Source organism: Apiospora marii, assembly GCF_038362585.1.
Source record: "Apiospora marii strain CBS 49790 chromosome Unknown utg000003l_segment0_segment0, whole genome shotgun sequence".
Taxonomy (NCBI): domain Eukaryota; kingdom Fungi; phylum Ascomycota; class Sordariomycetes; order Amphisphaeriales; family Apiosporaceae; genus Apiospora; species Apiospora marii.
In genome coordinates, this window is record NW_027117374.1 from 1,845,431 (window position 1) to 1,865,795 (window position 20,365).

Sequence of the window (20,365 nt, forward strand, 5' to 3'; positions counted from 1 at the left end):
TGGACAAGCTGCTAGCGATGCACGCAAGTACTAAGCTACCCTGTCCAGCGATTGCTCAATTTACGTATGTACGCCAACTTGTCTTCCCGCTGCCGCCCTCCCCGCATCCCCAATCTGGATTGCCCATGAGGTAATCTGCGTGGCTGGTGCTTGTTGCGCCCACCTAAGCCGTCGTACATCTCCCTACAAGTTGTACGTAGTAAGCATCACAGCCAGACGGCCTCTCCCTCCCCCACCAACCCAACCCAACAGGACCAATGCCAATGGATGTATGTCCTACCTACTCCTGCTTACTCCCTACCCACCTTGTCCTTGCCTACATGTGTGTGGCAGGCTGCCTTTCGGCATGGCGCGCGCCCACATGTCCTGAACCCAATATCTTTTGGCATGTTGGGTGGAAGGGGACTGGCTTCAAATACTGGAATGGCCAGCCAACCAACCAACCAAACAAGAAGCCCTTGGAACTCCTGCAACGGTCTTCAAGATGGCCTAGCCAGGGGTGTCTCATAGGGCTGAAAAGGACTGAAGAAGATCAACAAACAACGTTAACCATACAGAGTAGTTGTGGTCTACTTAAACAAACCGCTTCGCACCCACTTTGACCCAATTACCTCGACACCGATCACTTTCGGTGTTCGTCCTTCGCCAAAGCGAGCATGCTAGGTTTGACCGATTGAAGGGTCTCAATACCACCTCGCCTGGTTTGTATCCAAAGCTTTTTTCCTCACCTCCCAAGATTTGGAGACGCCCAGGACATTCGTCGAGGACCGCCGGGCATAAGACCAAAGGACTGCAGCGTGGTGCTGCCTAGGTCCTAAGCACCTCTGTTCTTTCGTCCTCATGATCTCATTGGTTCGAGCCCGAGCCTATGACCCAATTCGCTCCGCCATTCAGCTGCCGCTGCAGCGGCTTTGCTCGAATCCCTCAAGGCAGAGCGGATCGGCGGATTCAGCCTTGTTGCCTACCGTACTTCATCGAGTTAGATCCCGCCCCCAACGTCCCTCAAAGCCCTCTGGGTCCCCTGTGCCCTCCAGAACTCGCATGCAAGTGTATGCCGGATATGGACTTCTACCAATGGGGCTTGCAGGCCTGCCTAAAAGTCCTACGCTTTGTACCTATGTATCCTTTGCAGTCCTAAATAGAACCCTCATTTTTGTCATCTTGCTGAGGTTGCACTTCGAAATGTTTCCACATAACTTGAGATCATGGTATCGTGCCGATGCCGACGTGGAATTCCATTGATTGTGTTCACGGAACTGATGCGTGGAGCTATACTATAACACCCGCCGCTACAATGGACTCGAAAAAGGATTCAGGCGCGGGACCATCAACCGCCACCGATACCCTCTTTCTGGACCGAGAGGGCTTACCAAATACGGGAACGTCAGCGGTTGAGTCCAGCCCGTGGCCCATTCGGAGGCGTTCAAGCTCCAGTTTGAGCACGGCGACTCGATCGAGGGCATCCGAGTCTTGCATGTACGCTCGTGACCTCTACTTACAACTGACCTCGATTATACGTCGAGTGCTGACTGCTTCTAGTACTCGACAGACCTCGGGTGAGGACTGTGCAAGGCAGCGGTTCATCGTCTGGGCCGCTGTCAAACGCAACAAGTCCGTTCGAATGGCGCATAGTGATAGGCTGAGATGCCCTTGCTTAGATGCGGAGAGCAGTTCGAACACCACGAGGAAATGCTGGAGCATCTCACCGACTGCAGGCACTTTGCGACTGGAGAATATGTATGCTACGATTGCATGAAGGTGGAACGCTATAGCGAAGAAGGGAAATGCAAGGGCTGCCTAGCTGGTCACCCAACGAAGCGACGACGTATGATCCAGAAGGCCAAGAACTTCTTTTCTACTCTAGGGCACAGGTCCCGAAAGGATGAGATGATCGATGTTATAGCTGATGATATTCTGCCATCTCCTCCAAGCTATGACTCACTGGACATTCCTCAAGAGCCAGCAGCACCCACGGCTCAGCCAATACCCGAGATAGAGATGGGAGGAACCGAGATCCTAGAGATGGATTCCAGTTCTCAACCCCTCCAGCTCGATTCAGTCAACTATGAAGTGCAACCGACAGTTTCCAACGAGAGCTTTCCCGCCAACAATATGGATACAATGATTGGGCCTGCTGGCGGTCTTACTGGCCTCAGCTCATCATCAGCGTGCTGTCGACCTTCTTTGGCGCTGGACACCCAGAATGTTGGACGGCAGCAAGCCAAACGGTCTGGTGCCTATCTAACTCCAAGCTCTTCACTGCGTTCCACAAACAGTTCAATATCCCCGATGAGTGCTGGCTCGTTGGCCTGGACACTGGACTCGAGCATCAATACGAACTTGGCCTCACCAATTACCCCCTTCAGTCCCGACGAAATCGAATCGAGCGCGCTATCAAGAGAAAACAGCTGCAAATTCCCAAAGGACCACCCGACGATTACTTGCTGGGATGGGGCATTAGGCGATGGTGTCAGCGATAAAACAGTGATGCTCCAAAATCCTCTAGAGACCGAGGTTGACCACGGCGACTATTCTCTAAGTAATATCTCCGAGCTCCCTGGCGACGACCCTTTGAGCCTATCCGTGCCGCGAGCTTGGAACAATGAGCCACTGTTCGATTTTGACCAGGAACAGAATTTCTCGTGGTCGTCGAGTGTCGATACTGAAATCAATGTACTGTTCGCAAGTGACGACCAGCCAGGAGAAGAACCTCCGCCTCAGGTGGCCCAAGAAGAACAACACAACAGTACGAGCGGCGAAACACAAACATTGGTCCACACAGCCTGGGAGACATTGCGAGAGCATGTCACGTCATCCATTGCAAAGGTTGGCCACGGGCTTGGAGGCAACGTGCTTGCACAAGAGCTTAGAACCTTGACTGCGAAGCAGGTTGCGCTCAAAGGCCTGAACTCTCTCAAGAGTATTCTTGGTGGCTTAGACCCCGCGCAGCCAATCGACTATATATGTTTCGTCCATTTGGCTTACGCACTATCTCTGGTCGCGCATGGGGATGATATCTCGAATCGATCTAAACAGTTATTCCACCAAGCCATGGCTTACCAAGGATCTCTCCGCGCAGATCAACGTGGTGCTTTCTGCCAACTTGTACGAGCGATATGGCAGCCACGTGAGGCCACTTCCTATACGCAGCAAGCCACTTCGTCGGTTCTTTCCCCAGATCCCAAAGGCAAAGCGCACGAGTCGCGATACAGTGCCGATTCTCTGGTTGGCGTTGCACAGAACTTCTTAGATGGTATGTCACCCGCTCGCCTGTCTGCCCGCTCTATTCTACCACACATCGAGCCCATCATGAAATGAAGTCTTACTGATGCGAATCCAGATCTTGAAATCATGATGATCTCAAATGCTCTCGACAACACTGGGGGTATCGGTAGTATCGAGATATTGACATCCGAGCTCTGGTCCATGCATAACAGGCCTCACAACCCGAAGCCGACAGATGCTTTTGTCATTACGGTTGAATACATCACCGGGTTCCTGGGCCAGAATTTTGGGTCGCAAAATGGGGCATTAGCTTCCAAGCTCAGAAACTTGTGTACCAAGGTTGCAACTGGATATGTAACGACAATCCGGCGCCTTGAGCTTGAAATTCTTCAGGCAGGAAAGGTGAGTTGCTTCATATCGTTTGTTGAAATCGGGCTGAAGACACTGACATCTAGACAGAGCACTCTGTCAACTTCGCAAGCATCTGATGCGTACACCCCGGGAAGTTCGGACCTTGTGTGATCCCATCTATACACAACAAGGCCTGAACCCAAGGTCGAGGTATCACATGCTGGGAGTGGATTTGGTAGAAGCACTGATCCGCGGGGTTCCGGACGAGCCTCCACGAGAAGACGTAGGCACTTTTACTGTACCGGACGTTTTTGACGAGTTCCTCCACAATCTAGACGAGGACTTTGTCGGCGGTGAGCCCGATTTCATGATGCCAACACAGGTATCGTCAGGGGTGGAGGGGCCTGCAGTTGCACTGGTACCCAAAGTCTCAACCGAACCTGCGGCCTTTCATCCGACCGTCAACCCTACGATCTTTGGACCAGAGAGGTCGTCAATAACAGCCAACAAGATGCCGCCGGGACAAGAATCGGGAACTATTGCGTCCGTCACGAGTAGTATGCAACCTGCAGTAGAATTCACTTGCGGGGGTGTCTCAGGAGGAGAAGACGAAGGGTTAAGCTCCTCAGCCGCCCAACAACAGAAAGTCGAAGCCAACTCGTGCTGCGAGATCTGCGGCTACCGACCCAAAGGCGACCCCCAGTGGTTCAAGGGGAGCATGGCCAAACACAAGAAGCTTCAGCACTCGACGGACCCGCCGAGGATCTATAAGTGCTCGTACCCCGGCTGCACGAGCGCCTACAAGAACCGCCCGGACAACCTCCGGCAGCATCAGATCGAAAAGGGCCACTTTGTCGAGGGCGTGGACTCGACGGGGCGCCCGGCCAAGCGGAAAAAGACATCGTCGAACTGATGCACGCACGATAGAAGACGGGGGGATGGTACGGACATGTTTATTTCATGATGGGTTTGTGATCAGGAAGGACAGTTGCTTTTTATAATATCTGGGTTACGTATAGGGAGTTGATGGAGTTTGGGTGAAGCTATAGATACGGCCGGAAACGGTTAGAGATACCATTTGAATACACAGCCTATGAAGCAATACTTTTACTCGACCTTGGAGGTTGAAGGTTGCAGGTTGAAATCGCTGAGATGACTGCTGACTTGTTGAAGTACAGTAGCCCGTATATCTACTGGACTCGAAACGGGCAAGTATGACCTGTCATGACATATCTGAATGCGTTGTAAAAATAAACGTTATTCAATCTCCATATCAGTATCAATCAAATGTAACTATTGCATTTCGCATTGCCGATGATTGTTACTTACTCTGCGGCTGTGACTGTCGGCTGGTCGTTACAAGTTTAGGTCAAGGTTGTGTGCGAGTGCCCGTCAGTCAGTCAGAGTGGTTCAAGTGAGTTGGTATCCACTTTAAGCATTTTGCGCCAACCAATGGCGTGCCACTTGGATTGCGTGATTGCAGCTTTTCCTATTGCGGCCCAAGAGCGGATGCTTCTTTTACTTGGGGTGTGTTCCACGTCCGACAACCTCATCTGCCTCTTCCTCCCCTCTACTTTTCTTATACTTATACGTTGCTGGAGTATTCTGGTCATGTTGGCTGTGGTCGAGACTTGTTTTCATCCTGATTGCATGTTGCTTGCGTACGGGCGTGGAAAGATCTCTCTCGCATTGACTAGCCTGAATACTCTATCTCGTTCATCAATCATCTTATGTGGACGCCATCACACCAAAGCCCGATGTTTCCAAACAATCTGGTCATGGTACCGAGGCGTGGTCCTGTTCAAAAAGCATACCCGCTATCAAAAATCAACCGCTAGGCCAAAAGTCCCAAACGCCATATACCATGGTGGTCTATCTCTCCTACGCCCAGTCACTTCCATTACTCCTTCAACAGGCGGCCATATTTGGAGAAGTAGCCGCACTTGGGGACATGGCTCTTCTTACCCGACCGCAGATCAAAGATGTTGCAGCCGGATTTGGCAACATTAGGGGGCGTGTACACTGCGTACATGTCAGTCAAGTGGTCCGACCCGGATGACCAAGTTTGACGGGGTTCACTCACGGTGCAGCGAGACGGCGAAGTCGCTTCCCTCGTTGGAGATTCTGTGTACACCCAGCTCGTCGGCCATATACGCTACTGCATTCTCCTTGTGGTGGCTGGTGGACTTGACCTGCATCGGGTTGTTCTTATCGCCGTCCGGGAAGTCGTACCGCGTCTCGGTCAGGGTGCCGCGCAGGATCTTCATGACGCAGTGTGCGTTGCCATGGTCGTGGATAGGAGAGGCCTTACCCGGGCTCCAAACGAGGATGAGCTGTATAGTTACCGCTTTGTCAGTATTGGTTGGAAGACCTGTTGGGCCATCAAGTGATGGTTCACGGATTCGTTTCTTACCAAGTTACTATTGCCGTTTCCTTCGTCGACGAGGTTGCGAGTGTATGCCCGACTCGGATCGGCCATGGCATACGGGCACCATTCTCTGTCGTCGGATGTGTACTGCTCCATGGCATGTATAAGGTCCCCAACGTCCACATCTTCCGATGTGATGCCCGAATCAGGGCCTAGGATGTCCTTGAGAGATTCTACCAGCGCATCAAAACGGTCCATCTTGGCTTCGCATGATGTCTCCTGCTTCCGGAGGGGGCTAAGAATAGTGCAAGTCATGGCTGTATGTGTGTATGGTTTAGGGTTGCTATGCTGTTGTGTATATTGTATGGTCTTGGATTGAGGTTGTGTTGTCCGTTGCGACAGCGCGTTCAATCAGATTTATCTGATTTTCTCAGCAGGAAAGGGAGAGGGAGAGGGAGACGGTGAGTAGGCAATATTCCTCAGGTGTCAGGGTGGGCCACGCCGACAAACTCCGCTTTCCACGCAAACGATCGTCGCTTTGGCTGTGGCTTAGGGTGCGTCCCGAGCTCGGATGGCTAACGATGGTGGTTGTTATCTATCATACGACGTGATACAATACTGGCTGCAGGTCTTGGGTACGAAAGTAGCAAGGTGCATGAGGATCCCTGCGGGGATAGGTCGATGTCGGGTCCGCCTCCTTTCGGTTCCCCGGGCCATCAAAGTCAAATTACGTTGATTTTGTCTCTTTCCCGGTGGCTGTGGTATTGGGTTGAGTCTTTGGCTTTTGGACAAAGTAAAAAGGGCCGGGCAGGCAAAGCAGCTTTGGGCAGGTGCTCTGCTGGACAAAGAGAGGCGAAGAAACTTGAGGGCAGGCGCCATTGTTCACGTGTGGGCTATCGATCCTTGTGAGCAGAATCCCTTCTTGGCTGGTCCTTGCTCTTGTTGGGTATTTGCGTCAATTGCAATGTGCTATCGGCTAGCACCGGACGCTTGCTTGGGTAAGTACGTTGCTAGGTGGGGTTCCCCATGAGCAAGCTTGGTACGTATTTGGGGCGGGACGGTTCAAAGCGCTCGAGGCACGACATGGGCCTCTGCGAAGATTTGGTATAGAGAAGAAGAAAAAATTAATGATTCGAGTTTCCAAAAATTGCGATATACCAGAATGGCACATATCCAACACCCCTATTCGATTATCGCTTTTTACGACCCCTTTTCCACGTGATCCAAAAGGGAACCAGCCCCTTCCCTGCTGCCTGCCCAGACCCTGGAAAGTTGGTCAGTTATGAAAGACCCACTTGGGCCGCCGGTCACCGGAATCCTTCTTAGTCAAGACCATAGCGGACCTGAGCTAGATGCGCTGAGTAACAAGACACAAGTTGTGTGCGGCGGCATCATACGTGCTGCTTGCCCTCGCTTCTGTATGCCAGTATCCCGTGGCCCATTTTAATCATGCCGGAATCAACGGAAATGGTAAGATGAAGAAAATATGATGGCGGCCAGTCAGCCAGCTACCAAGCACTCTCCGTCCATCCAAATCCTGCTTGACCGGGCCAAGCAACTCAATCTACTGCAGTCCGTGTCTCTTATCTCTCTTATCAAATCCGTCTTCGCATGAACGATGTCCGCCGCTACGACTATGACAATAACAAGTGAGCCTGGTCTCGGATCGGGAAACGAGTCGGAATCCAGTCCTCCGTCGTGTCCCGAGGGGGCGGCGCCGTGCACTTCCAAGAACGATGCCGGCTGGAGGAGGATCGTCCGGAATTTCACCCCTTCGTAAGTGTGACCTACGAGCGACCTGAGTCGTAGCTATCGTACTGAGTATTTGGTTGTAGTTGGTTCACCGTGACGATGGGAACGGGCATCGTTTCTATTCTTCTGCATAACCTCCCGTACAACACGGACTGGGTCCGATGGATCTCCGTCGGCTTCTTCGCCCTCAATGTGTTTTTAATGGTCGTCTTCACTACCATCTCGGCTGCGAGGTACGTTTTGTACCCGGAGATATTTGGTGTCATGATTAGGCATCCGACACAGTCCGTATTTTTGGGCACGTTTCCGATGGGCCTTGCCAGTAAGTCCCTTCTTGCCAGGGGGAGGGAGGGAATGTGCATGGCCGGGTTGACAGTTTGCATACTGACTGCTTGACAAAAGCAATCATCAACATGATTGTGTTTGTTTGTGTGCCAGCCTGGGGAAACTGGGCAGCGTACCTGGCATGGGGCTTGTGGTGGTTTGATCTCGCCATATCGCTTCTTTGCTGTGTTTCCTTGCCGTTTCTGGTGTAAGCTAAACCATCACCCCTATCTTCTGCTCGACGCACCTGACATCGACGGCAGCATACATCTTGGCAAGACAAACCTGGCTTCCCTGACCGCAGCACTGCTACTGCCCATTGTGCCCTGCGTCGTCGCTGCAGCGAGCGGCGCCGTCGTGGCCAATGTACTCCCTGATCCGGCCCAAGTCCAGACCACGCTCATTGCCTCGTACATGTCGTGGGGGATCGGCGTCTTCTTCTCCGTCATGATCCTCGCCATGTATCAAGTCCGTTTGAGCAACCACGCCCTGCCGCCGCGCGAGGCTATTGTCTCGGTACTGCTGCCCGTCGGTCCGTTCGGCCAAGGTGGCTTCGGCATCGTGAAACTGACCCAAGTGACGCGGAAGCTATTGCTGCACGGAGGAGGAACAGCGATGGCAGCGACACCGGACTACGACACCACGTACGCCGAGCCGCTCGGTCTCCTGATCGAGGGCCTGGGCGCCTGCATTGCGCTGGTCATGTGGGGGATCGGCTTGGTCTGGCTCGCGTACGCCGTCATCAGCATCGCCACCACGAGGAATTTCCCCTTCAATATGGGGTGGTGGGGGTTTACATTCCCTCTTGGCGTGTGGGTGGCGTGTACCACGGAGCTGGGCGCCCTTCTGCACAGCACTTTCTTCAATGTGACGGCGATGGTGAGTTCTTGCTTGGTGTTCTTCTCGATTTGAGAGTAGATTACATAGCTCAGTTATCGCTTAAGCTAACCATCTTTATTCGCTGGCTTAGATTGGTTCGGGCTGCGTCTTCCTCCTTTGGCTTGTCGTGGCGGCTTGCACGACTAAGCAGGCCATTTCAGGGGAAATGTTTTTTGCCCCTTGTTTGAAGAACTTGTCGGGCGCCGAGAGGCTGGGCAAGAAGTCGTGAAGATATTGCAATGCCCTCCTATCATCGATCAACATACACAACCTGGAACCAGGCTACACATCACCTCGCGGACTTACGGCGACTTGTAGTTGATAGAGTCTCAAGGCAAACCACATCGATATATTCTATGGTGCCTCTGTCATTCTATCTTCAAGCTCGTCTCAATTGTGGGTCTTATATCACGCTTGGGTTCGATTGGTCCATTCTGTGATCCCAATCCCTTTTGGGCTTTGGACTCTACTGGTTGGTCAGATATACGATATTGACTCACTACTGCTATACTTGTCCATAGAAGGAAGCTGGCGCTGCCAGTGACTCACTTTAGTGGGGACTTGTAGGCTGACGATTGAGCGCCGGCAATGGTCTCCAACCCCTGCCAAGAGATACAAGCCATCTTGGAGCTCCTACCCGACTGAAGTGTGTCGTGTGACCTATATGGTAATAGAAGGTAGTGACTGTTACACAAAAAAAAAATCAACTTATTATAAAGTACTTTACGCACCCCGAGCTATCTTACAGTGCTGTACATTCGTCAAAACCCTTCAGTTCTCTGACGCACCCAGCTTAGGTCGACCATATCTTCACAGTAGAATCCCAGAAACAGAGCATCCAAATCGCATACCAATTTCTGTGACAAGAACGCATTGCCCAGTATGCCTTTCACTCCTTCACCCACCTTCCACCTCACCGCGCCCCGCCTCTACATCTCGCACTTCCACGCGCCCCAGCACAACCAGTTCCTCGTGGACCTCTACAACAGTGAGCTCTACACCAAGCACAACAAGACGAACGTCGACACGCCCGAGAAGGCGCAGGCGCAGATCGAGAACTGGATGCCCGGCTGGTACGAGCGGAACGGGTACGGGCCGTACGTCGTGAGCCTGCGCTTCGCCCGGGACGTCGTCGGAGACGACACGGCTACAGACACAGGGGATGAGGAGAGCGGCTCGCTGTTGAAGCCCGGTCAGGTCCCCGTGGGTATGGTGACGCTGATGCGCGGAGCCCACTACACCGTGCCCGACTGCGGGTTCGCGCTGTTGCCCGCGTACGCTGGGAAGGGATACGCGACCGAAGCGGGACGGCGCATTTTGCGGTACGCGATGGATCCCAAGAAGCCTACCACCACCACCACCACCACCACCAGCGAAGCGGCAGCTTCGGCGGTCGATGACGACGACGTCCCGCGCGAGGGCGAAGGGCTGGGTCTCAAGGGCGTATTCGGATTCGCGAGCAGCGAGAACGCCGACTCGCGCAAGGTGTGCGAGCGCATCGGCCTCGAGTTCCGCGGCGTCTATCCGCTCGAGGCTTTCGGGGGGCACCCGAGCGCCGTCTTCGCTCTGCCGGGCATGGGGGCGGATTTGTCGGTGTACGGCATCAGGGCTTCCCGGATGGATGTCGTTGGGTAAGCGGGGATCAGACTACAGAGGTGAACGTAGTAAGTACCCTGAAAGTGAAAGGGTTAGGGAAGGGTGACGCTGGGGCTTATTATGGTCTCCTTTTATCCGAGAAACTACGCACTCGGTCTCTTTATGGCTTCGCATGGGACTGCAAGTAAGGGCCGCGCCCGGCCTTTGGCGCCTGAGGCGCTATTGACTAGGGTAGGACGCGGCCCCGAGGCTGGACAGCAGAAGGAAGGCAGATGGTCTGTTTTACAAGGAAATGTCTGTAAACGGAAGTTATTATGGATTATGGGACTATGTCTACGAGAAGCCCGAAGTGGCGTCAACGAAGTGGCGGGTGGGTGGAGGAGAGAAAAGGAGGTTCGGTGCCCGTACATTCAACATGGCGGCTTGGGGCTGAGCGACAATTTGGTCGCATAAGGGGGCTTAAGAAGATATGAATGCTTGGATAAGACGTTTGATCTAATATAGATGTTTCATGCTTATATACTACAAACTCCAGGACTCGCAATATCACATGTTGTGTACTCGTGGCCAACTAGATACCTCTTCCGCTTCCAGTGATAACCACGTAGTAGGCGAAAGAACTTTGGTTACTTAGGCATTCCACACGTTTTCCAAACCGGGAGACTGAGTCGCATAATACGCTGCCAGAGCTTGCACATTGAATTTAGTGAAAGATACTGTTCTAGTATTCGGAGAAGAACCCCATTGGTCGAGGTCCTGGAGTGCGGACTTCGTGCCGAATATATACGTCGTGAGCGCACTTCGCACCGAGACGAGGACTGAAGCGACCACGTACCGCCAAAACAAAGCTGCTACTCTTGATGCTGTTTGAAATGTATAAATAAGTATAGTCCGTCCAATATGTGACAAAAGCTGATCTTCCATCTTGCTCACTTATATCTTTAGATCGCTCGAAGACGCCGCGACCATGTCAGGTAACAATCCCAACAATCAATCCGCCGCCGCGTACACGAGTATTACAGCTACCACCCCCCCATGCAAAGCGAGCTCCATCACCACTAACAAGAAACGCCAGACACCCACGACTCCATCACCCTCCACAGCAGAACCTACAATCCGCCCCGCCAGCCCACCGTCGTCGTCTGCATCGACGGCTTCGACCCGTCCTACCTGGATCAGGGCATCGCCGACGGCCTCCTGCCCACCATGCAAGCGTTCGCGGCGCGCGGCTTCCGCGCCCCGGCCGACGCCGACGCCGCCATGCCCACCTTCACCAACCCCAACAACGTGAGCATCATCACGGGGGCGCCGACGGCGGTCCACGGCATCGCCGGCAACTACTTCCTCGACCGTGCCACGGGGGACGAAGTCATGGTCGTCGACGACTCTTTGCTCCGCGGCTCCACCATCCTGGCCGAGATGGCCGGCCGAGGGGGCGTGCGGGTGGCGGCCATCACCGCCAAGGACAAGCTTCGGCGCATCCTTGGCCACGGCTTGGCCGAGGCCGAGGGAAGCATTTGCTGGTCCTCCCAGTGCGCCAGCGAGGATGTCCTGGCGTGGCTGGGAAAGGGTAAGGGGGACGGGGGAGATGCCACCGCCGCCCTTCCTAGCCAGTACTCCGCTGAGCTGTCGCTTCTGGTCCTGGACGCGGGGGTCAAGATCCTCGAGGAGCGGCGCGCTGATCTCCTCTACCTGACCCTGTCCGACTGGGTCCAGCACAAGCATGCCCCCGGGTCTTCCGAGGCCAACGAGTTCATGTCGGCCATCGATGCCCGCCTCGGGAGAATGGTCGACCTGGGGGCCGTCGTGGCCGTCACGGGGGACCACGGAATGAACGACAAGTGCGACGACGGCGGCAGCCCGAACGTCCTCTTCGTCCAAGACGAGCTCGAGGACAAGTTCGGCCCGGGATGCGCCCGCGTCATCTGCCCCATCACGGACCCCTTCGTCAAGCACCACGGCGCACTGGGATCCTTCGTCCGCGTCCACGTGAGCGAAGCGCGTGGGGCAGATGTCGAGGACATGATCAGGTTCTGCAAAGGCTTTGCCGAGATCGAAATGGTTTTGCCCAAAGAGGAAGCCGCCCGGGTATTCGAGATGCCCGAGGATCGCGAGGGCGATTTCGTCATCGTGTCCAAAAAGAACGCCGTCGTGGGCTCCAAGGCTACAGAGCACGATCTTTCTTCGCTCCAAGGCCATAGGCTCCGCTCCCATGGCGGACTTTCGGAACAGAGGGTGCCTCTTTTGATGTCAAAGCCCATACAGTCGTCAGAGGATCTCGTTGGCAAACGGTGGCGAAATTTCGACATTTTTGATCTGATCCTCAATCATGGCCAGTGAGGACCGTGTCCAAGAGCAAGACGTTCAAACTGCTCGGTACTCTCTTTTTAAACTTCTTGTAATTTCGCATAGCCACAAGTGTAAACAGAATAAGGGGTCTGGACGCCAAAACATATCAGACTAGGCTGCCTTGCTCTGGAAACTCTAGGTTGAAGTCCATATCAGGATTGAAAAGAAAGTCGTATTCTTCCATGGAGAACGAGGCCGTAGGATCATGTTCCAACTCGGCTATTCCAGCATCCTCTCTCGCAGTGACAGCTCTAGGCTCTTGTTCCTCGACTGCATATGTGCTACTGATGACTCCGCTCCGGCCCAGGAGGTTTTCAATACCAGCAGTGATACTGACCAGAAGATGGCGTGGGTGCATGCTCGATGTAACGCTCTTTAGGGTAGCAAGTAGCGTGCGAAGTAGGTGCTTGATCTTTTGCAAATCGACCTGCACGACCGAGCTGTACTTGGTCGATACCTTGAGCAGAAAGACGGCTGCGAAGGCGATCATCGTGTTGAAGTAGGTAGGAAGGCCATCCAGGAACCCCTGGATCTCTGGATCTGAGACAACAGCTCGGAGTATCGCTGAAGCAGCAAGAACGGCGGAATTGGCTATCTCCTCAAAGTCCATGGCGACTTCGGCCGCGTGCGAAGTGAAGCCAGCAGTACTGACTCCCCTGAAGACGTGAGAGCACAAGTAAAGCTTCGCAAAGTTGTACTGCAGACCAACCCCTTTTCGTGGGTAGTTCCCTACGTGAGCATTAGGGCTAAATCGATCTATCCACTCCGCCCGTACACTATCGAGGGCGAGACTGAAGCGACGTAGATGAGGCAGGTCCGACTCGGAAAGGGGGCGGTCCACATCAACACCGAAAGCATCGAAAATATTCGAACAGATGCTCCAGCGTAAGACTTGGCTCACCAGCCGAGCATCGTCTTCAGTTGCGAATTCGCACTTCAGAAACTCCCTGGCGTTTCTTATAGCCTCGCATTCTCTGGTCATCGGAGGTCTCCCGTAGGCGACAGAGAAATGATGGTCGCAAGCGTATACAAGATAGTAGAGCCGCGCTCGCAGATAGTGCTGCCGGTCACCTTTCATTGCCTTGGAGAAGCTCTTGTGGAGTTGTAGTTCTGTGGCAATGCGGACTGCTGCGCCGACGAGTGACCAAGATAGATCGCTTAGCCAGAATGCACCTATGCATAAGGCTCGGACGTCGTCGATTGTGTGCTGCTTGTAAAGAATCTTCTGAGCACTTGACTGCATGAAATTTTGGTAGTATACTTCGAAATCTTCTGAGGCTGAATGCAGAGCACCGACGGCACACACAGAAGCTGTCAGCAGCTGGGAGGTACTCCGAACTGACTCGAAGGTCACCGCGGCATGATCGTTGAGAATCCGGTACGGGAAATGATCGAGACGATTTTTATACTTTTCGAAACAACTTCTGGCCGAGTCAACGGTCACCGCGCCACGCGAAATAAAGTCTTCCTGGGAGTCGATCTCCACTCGCGCTTGCTTTTCGGTAATATGAAAGCCTGGGATGGCGCCAGGGCCTGATTCATAGTCCATGACGACGCCCCAGTCACCGCTAGCTTCGGCTGCTTGGGATGAGGCACGGATCTCATCACTCGTCGTGTCGCGGGCATCGTCAGCCAGCATCTGCTGGACGTCGTCAGAGCTTACATTGTTCAGAGCCAGTCGTTCAACAATGAGCTGCAGCTTTTGCATTTTGGACTCCATGGACTGCTTCCACCTGAAAGATCAGTTAGGTATTTCCTCTCGGCATTACATTGATACTCTTCCTTCAGTCACTTACATCAAGTCGCTCTCGAGGACCATCTGTAGACTTCGGTTCACACTGCATGAAAGGCCCCTTTTCTTGCACCGGGTACACGGCGGCTGGGCATCGCGCATCTGACATTTGATCTGAGCGATCGTGTCAGCCTGAAGAGCCAGATTGAAAGCGAGGATAAGGAGCAAGGCTCGCCTTCTGTTTCCTACAAGCTACACAGGCTACCGTTGTCCCATCAGCTTCACATCGGCTGGAAGGTCACATCGGCTTATAGAAGTACCTACCTGTGATTTTGCGGCTGATATCTGGTGGTTTAAGATCCCCAAAGGCCTCTCGCAAAGCCATGACGGGCGATGCCGGCGTCTTGGCGTTTGCCATTACTATTATGATGTGAAGGACCAACCCCGACTCTGAATCAGAATGTACGCATGCGTTCAGTGTATTATTGAACAATCACTTGGTGGATTTGGGGATGAGTTGAGATTGGTTTGAGCGGCTCAAGCAGCAAGCAGTTGGGGTTGTTTAGTGCCTGGTGCCTGGGGGTTTAGAACTAGTGGGTGCTTAGTGCTTTGCTTAGCGGGGATCGACGGCATTGTTAGAATATCGGCCTTCCTCCCGAGTATTAGCAACTGCCACCCGCTGATGACTTGTAAGATATTAACATCAGAAACAAATACATATTAGTTGGGTAGTATTCGAGCAAGCGAGTGATACTCAAAAAGGGGCTAATGGGCGAATTAATCTGATCCAAATATCTCGTTCCATAATACTCACTGGCTCCCTTTGGACTAGGCAGCGAGAGCACCTTCTGCCCCAAATGAAGCCTCCAGGCACCCTTCTGTTTGCGAACAGCTGGGTCACTAACATGCCCGACAGAAGTAAGCCGCGTGACATTTGGTAAACAAAGAGCACATGGAAGGACAGACAGACCGGAGGCAAAATGTACTTATTCACGAACCGGCTTATAAGCTTGCTACACAAGCCAAGACCTTGCATGCCTTGGACAGCCCGTGACACATGAGCAAGTGACCCGGACACCGAGGTGTTTAGGGCCCAGGATATGGTAAGCATCTAGCCGCGTCGAGCCACTGAGGAGTCGCGGGCTGTTGCGGGCAACTCGAGACGGCTGAAAGTGGTTCTTGGGTGGTATAGAGTGGAGAAGCGGCCGGAGGAGATCCTCCTCTTCTTATACCCTGGGCAGTGTGAGCCGATCTCTTGTTCTTCACCGAGGAGGAAAACATTTTCCTGCATACAGCGACGACGTAGACGACGCAATGTGCCCATTGAAGAAGCACAGCAGCCAATTGCTTAACATGCAGGGTAACCGGACTCAATTGACCAGAAGTATACCGATAGTTTGGCAGGAAGCATAGCTGCATAGGCCAAAAGACTTCCTTCCGACTTGGTCGAGCGAGCAAGCAAGCGAGCAAGCTACCTGAGCCTGGTTGTCAGTACTATCGAATACCCACCAGCCACACGCAGTTGTAGATCCCTCTAGCCAAGGCCCTGTCTTTCGATGCTAGCGACGCGCAAGAGGCGCTACCGTGTTTCTGATATGTCGAATCCCACCCTCGTGATACTAAGAATAAGTAGGTTGGTTACCAAATACGATGATCTCGATCGCTTACACAGTAGCAGCCCTGCCCTGCCTGCGAGCAGCTGTTGGCTGTGTGTGTGCGCCTTGTGCGCGCGGCCCAGGTCGGCAAGAGCAGGATTCAGGGAAAAAATGCAACTCCTCCCATCACAACTGGAGTCACGTTGAGCGATATCTTTTCTCGTTTCAACCTGAGGCATTGGACGGACATGTAAGTGATCTACAGACTTACAAGAGGCCGCCGATGACGATAAAGGGCCGTCCGTCTTGGCCGGGCCCGCAAGAACGGGTGTCCATCTATGCAATGTTTCCAGCAGATGGTTCGATTCCATGTTGATACTGGCCCCACTCCAATGCGGGAGCCGTCCATAATAGCCAGGGGGCCTAGCAGCTTACTTAGATACAGACTGCACTTGTAAATTGTACGCCCAGCTCAGCCGAAGAAGGAGCTCGGATGACTTCGTCTGGTCTGATACATGAGTCTTGGAGAACCGGACGTTCTGAACCTTCCAGGAGTCTAATGCTAGCGGCCAACGGTTCCCGGAATACCTATATCAATCATGCTTACAGTATCTGCGCTTTAGTGACAAGCGAGGCGGCTTACGACCACACGTTCGTTGCCTTGAATGTGGTGAACCACCCTCAGAAAGAACGAGATCATGTTGTGGCTGTAACCTGTTCACCTACCTGAGGTGCTAGGTACCTATCCTACCCACGTCATACCCGTTGCCTTTCCCCGCAGAGACGCCCCATGGCTGCAGACGGAGGAGGAACGTGTGTCTGCATCGCTGCTACCCCACTACCCTAGCATCATACTGAATAGGTACCACTTGCATCTGTCTCAGATGATCTCGCCAATACATACATAACGTGCCGTATTGATCTAAGGCCCTTTTTCTCTTCTCTCGTGGCACTTTGTTTTCCGAAGATCTCTGTCTTCTACTTTTAGCAACTTACTTTTTTCTTTGCAGGACACTTTTGCCCTTGATCCTGACATTCCCAAGCCACCGAAGCGCCTTCCCACCATGGAGCGCGTTCACCAGAGTATGTACTCATACCTGCATACTCCTTATTGACTTGTATCGATGCAGAAGCATAGCTGACAGCTCGGCCCTCTAGTCAACCCCTTCGCCAAGCGCGACGATCACAGCAAGAAGTCAATTCTTCTCTACAAGATCCTGTCCACTCTATCATGGATTCTAGCTGTTGTGGTCACCTTCTACTACACTTTCAACAAACCCCATGATGGCAAGGGACATCGGGGTTCCATCTGGCACCAGAACAAAGATCACGACACGGCTTTCCGCATGAACAAGATCATTGCTAGCATCTACTGGTAAGCATCTACTGTCTCATACGCAAGACTTGCCTGGATCGCCTCAGTATACTTACACATCACTTAGGCTCGTCCTGTTCATCCTACAAGCCGGTTACATTGTCCACCTGTTCTCCGGAAATGTCGAGAGAAGGAACCCTGCGTGTGCCGTCGGCAGCCACTTCATCGTCAACAACCTCTTCCACTTCGCCTTTGTTATGCTGTTTGTCCGAGGCTACTTTGCATGGGCCGAGGTTATGCTGATCATCAACTTCATCAACCTGACGTCCGTGTACTTCCGCCATGTGGGCTACTCACGCTTCATCCACGAGCCCGTCGTCTCCGGCCCGCTCGCATGGACCTTTGTCGCCATCTACTGGAACGGGGCTATCATGGTGCCGCACGCCACGTCCCTCGTCGCTCGCATCTTCGGAAATGTCTTCATCTGGTCCATCCTGGCTTATGGCCTGTTCTTCGTCGTCATCTACAAGGTAAGTTGAGGAATAGCAGGAACACTTTCCCCCTACCCGTTCCAGTGCTAATATTTGTTTCGTAGGACTATACCATGGGCTTCAACTTGAGCGTTCTCGCGGCTGCCATTGGCGTCTCGCAGTTCTTTAGACAGGTTATCGCTTTCCAGTGGATCTTCGCATTCACCATTATGGCTGTCCTGTTCGTGGGCACCATCGTCATCGCAGTCCCAGCTTCCGCCGGACGAGACTACCGATGGAGGCGACAGGCTCAGTCCGCGTCGGCACCAGCTGACCGCGAGAGAGCCCCTCTTCTTGCAGACAACTAAGCACTTCTTCTCCCGATGTTGCTCCAGTTACTGCGGCCAGACTTTGCATCCTCGGCCGAACCATGATATGGCCGTCTCTGGCAAAATTCCGGGTCACCCCCCGATGAAAAACAAGTTATAAAACACCATTCGCTCAGTTGATCCAATACAATAGTGCGTTCGATGTAATGGCGTTGAATCCAAGAGCATGAGATATCCTTCTGGATCTCAGGATCCACCTGTCTGACTAATGATGTCAGGCTTTTGTTTGTGTTGGCCCCGCGTTGAAGAGTAGTTCACATGTTGTAATTACTGAATTCCATAAGATAGTTGTTCAAACAGTTTGATAACTCGGGCATTGATGAGTTGTGATGAGTTCAATTGGCCGGTCGTAGATCTGAGATGGATGCTGTATGATTAGTGTTCGGCGAATATTACGGCTCCGGATTATGTTGTCAAAGCTTCACCCCAACCTAACCCCATACCAACGTGAAAACACCCAACCAACCCAACAGACCGATCTGTGGCATATCCCAGGGGTAGTTAGGCGAGGGTCGTAGCATATTGCGTGGCACTGGCTCACGTAGGATGTCGCTTTTTGGTCTCGGAAATGACATCTGCCATATCCCCCGGGTTTATAGGATCTTGACTTCGTGTCATGCCCAGCGGTTCATTGCGCGCGTCTTGACGGCAGAAGAGCGCTCGGAAGCTCGGCCTCGAGCGCTACTCCAATGCATCGCATTGCGTCCTTCTTCGCAGATAGATCAGTCTGACGCACCTTGGGCTACCGGAGCGAGCGATAACCGGATCCCCAATGTCTGGAAAGCCGCCGTGTTCATGGCGGGCCGGTGAGTACATTCGCCTACACGCCACCCTTTCCTCTTACTATTACTACGGCCCAAACATCTGACTTGATCCAGATTCGCAGCGAAGGAGGCCGCAATCAAGGCGCATTCGTCTCGCAGGTTGACCTTCGAGGATATCCGCATCGTTCGGACAAGACCAGCAGCGAGACCTTTACAGGGAGTCGATGAGGGAAAGGACCGGGAGGAGGATGATACCGGAGATGATGCGACGACAAATGGCGCCGCGTTATCGAGCGGCCCGCCCGTGGCTGTCATCAAAGGCTACCCGCCAGGCCAGCCAGATACGACGGCCATGCTGAGTATCAGCCACGACGGCGACTATGCCGCGGCTGTCTGTTTGTCGGTGCAAGGGAAATAGACATAGTAATGGTGGCAAATGGCCCTCTCACGCACCCTCTGGTGGATCGCCGGCTTGCTGCATTACGACCAAGCAACAGCAAGGACCAGAGGTAATGATGGATGTGTACGATAGGAGCAGCAGCAAGATCACAAATCATATCTCGCAGCCCAAGATCGGCCTGCTGCATATCTGAACGTTTTAGGCACCAGGTGCAAACTGAGTGGCCAATCTTTAGGTCGCGCTGCATTCTGGCCCTCCTTCCATGGACATATCGAATCTTAAACTTTACTTGAACCCACCACTGCTCTTGCCTTCCGCATTCGAGATTAATACTGCTCATTAGGTAACCAATTCTTATTGCGACTACCTTCGGAAAGCTGCGTGACTGGCTAATTGTTTCTTAAGCTTTGCGTATTGTGGGCAACATCCTTCTCAACTTGTTCTTTGCAGGTACTCAAGAGATTGTCGAGCATCGATCAACGAGAACCCATTCTTCACTCAACTCCAATCAATCAATCCTTCCTTCACTCGTTCTAACCCTTTCTCTCGAAGGAAACACAAAGCAAAGGCAACAAACATATGCGCGGCAATCTTCACAATCTCCGGGCTCTGCGGTCTCGGTATGTGCATCCAACAGAATCAACAAATCACCCAATTACTTCCAATTGAATTGCTGGGCTTTTTGGATACTTTGCAAATCCAATCATGGTGTCACATCCTTATCTAACCCTACACTACACAGAGCAATTGGAAGGATACCCCCTTACAATAAATGAAAGAAATTCATTCGATGGTGACCGTTTGCGTGCTTAGGTATGAGATCATGTTTGCTTGAACATAGCGTATGTTTATCACC

The 20,365-nt window shown here is 52.9% G+C and overlaps 8 protein-coding genes across 8 annotated transcripts; 6 read left to right on the forward strand and 2 right to left on the reverse strand.

The window, feature by feature from the left end:
- Positions 1-1,294: 1,294 nt before the first annotated feature.
- PG985_004083 (uncharacterized protein) lies at positions 1,295-4,489 on the forward strand (the record flags this gene model as incomplete). The annotated part of the gene is made up of 5 exons (XM_066823852.1): positions 1,295-1,611; positions 1,659-3,253; positions 3,341-3,627; positions 3,685-3,730; positions 3,768-4,489. The coding sequence occupies 5 exons, from the start codon at positions 1,295-1,297 to the stop codon at positions 4,487-4,489; spliced, it is 2,967 nt and encodes a 988-aa protein (XP_066687012.1).
- A 987-nt stretch (positions 4,490-5,476) lies between these two features.
- PG985_004084 (RmlC-like cupin domain-containing protein) lies at positions 5,477-6,259 on the reverse strand (the record flags this gene model as incomplete). The annotated part of the gene is made up of 3 exons (XM_066823853.1): positions 5,477-5,598; positions 5,660-5,947; positions 5,998-6,259. The coding sequence occupies 3 exons, from the start codon at positions 6,257-6,259 to the stop codon at positions 5,477-5,479; spliced, it is 672 nt and encodes a 223-aa protein (XP_066687013.1).
- Positions 6,260-7,795: 1,536 nt separating this feature from the next.
- PG985_004085 (uncharacterized protein) lies at positions 7,796-9,128 on the forward strand (the record flags this gene model as incomplete). The annotated part of the gene is made up of 3 exons (XM_066823854.1): positions 7,796-7,929; positions 8,284-8,899; positions 8,991-9,128. The coding sequence occupies 3 exons, from the start codon at positions 7,796-7,798 to the stop codon at positions 9,126-9,128; spliced, it is 888 nt and encodes a 295-aa protein (XP_066687014.1).
- A 653-nt stretch (positions 9,129-9,781) lies between these two features.
- On the forward strand, positions 9,782-10,534 carry PG985_004086 (GNAT family acetyltransferase; the record flags this gene model as incomplete). The annotated part of the gene is made up of 1 exon (XM_066823855.1): positions 9,782-10,534. One exon carries the CDS (start codon positions 9,782-9,784, stop codon positions 10,532-10,534), a length of 753 nt encoding a protein of 250 aa, XP_066687015.1.
- Positions 10,535-11,462: 928 nt separating this feature from the next.
- PG985_004087 (phosphonoacetate hydrolase) lies at positions 11,463-12,835 on the forward strand (the record flags this gene model as incomplete). The annotated part of the gene is made up of 2 exons (XM_066823856.1): positions 11,463-11,469; positions 11,571-12,835. The coding sequence occupies 2 exons, from the start codon at positions 11,463-11,465 to the stop codon at positions 12,833-12,835; spliced, it is 1,272 nt and encodes a 423-aa protein (XP_066687016.1).
- Positions 12,836-12,950: 115 nt separating this feature from the next.
- Positions 12,951-14,552, reverse strand: PG985_004088 (uncharacterized protein; the record flags this gene model as incomplete). The annotated part of the gene is made up of 1 exon (XM_066823857.1): positions 12,951-14,552. The coding sequence occupies one exon, from the start codon at positions 14,550-14,552 to the stop codon at positions 12,951-12,953; it is 1,602 nt and encodes a 533-aa protein (XP_066687017.1).
- A 2,683-nt stretch (positions 14,553-17,235) lies between these two features.
- On the forward strand, positions 17,236-18,324 carry PG985_004089 (uncharacterized protein; the record flags this gene model as incomplete). Its single annotated transcript, XM_066823858.1, has 4 exons — positions 17,236-17,254; positions 17,330-17,546; positions 17,614-18,016; positions 18,082-18,324. The coding sequence occupies 4 exons, from the start codon at positions 17,236-17,238 to the stop codon at positions 18,322-18,324; spliced, it is 882 nt and encodes a 293-aa protein (XP_066687018.1).
- Positions 18,325-18,891: 567 nt separating this feature from the next.
- Positions 18,892-19,527, forward strand: PG985_004090 (uncharacterized protein; the record flags this gene model as incomplete). The annotated part of the gene is made up of 2 exons (XM_066823859.1): positions 18,892-19,151; positions 19,224-19,527. 2 exons carry the CDS (start codon positions 18,892-18,894, stop codon positions 19,525-19,527), a joined length of 564 nt encoding a protein of 187 aa, XP_066687019.1.
- Positions 19,528-20,365: the final 838 nt, after the last annotated feature.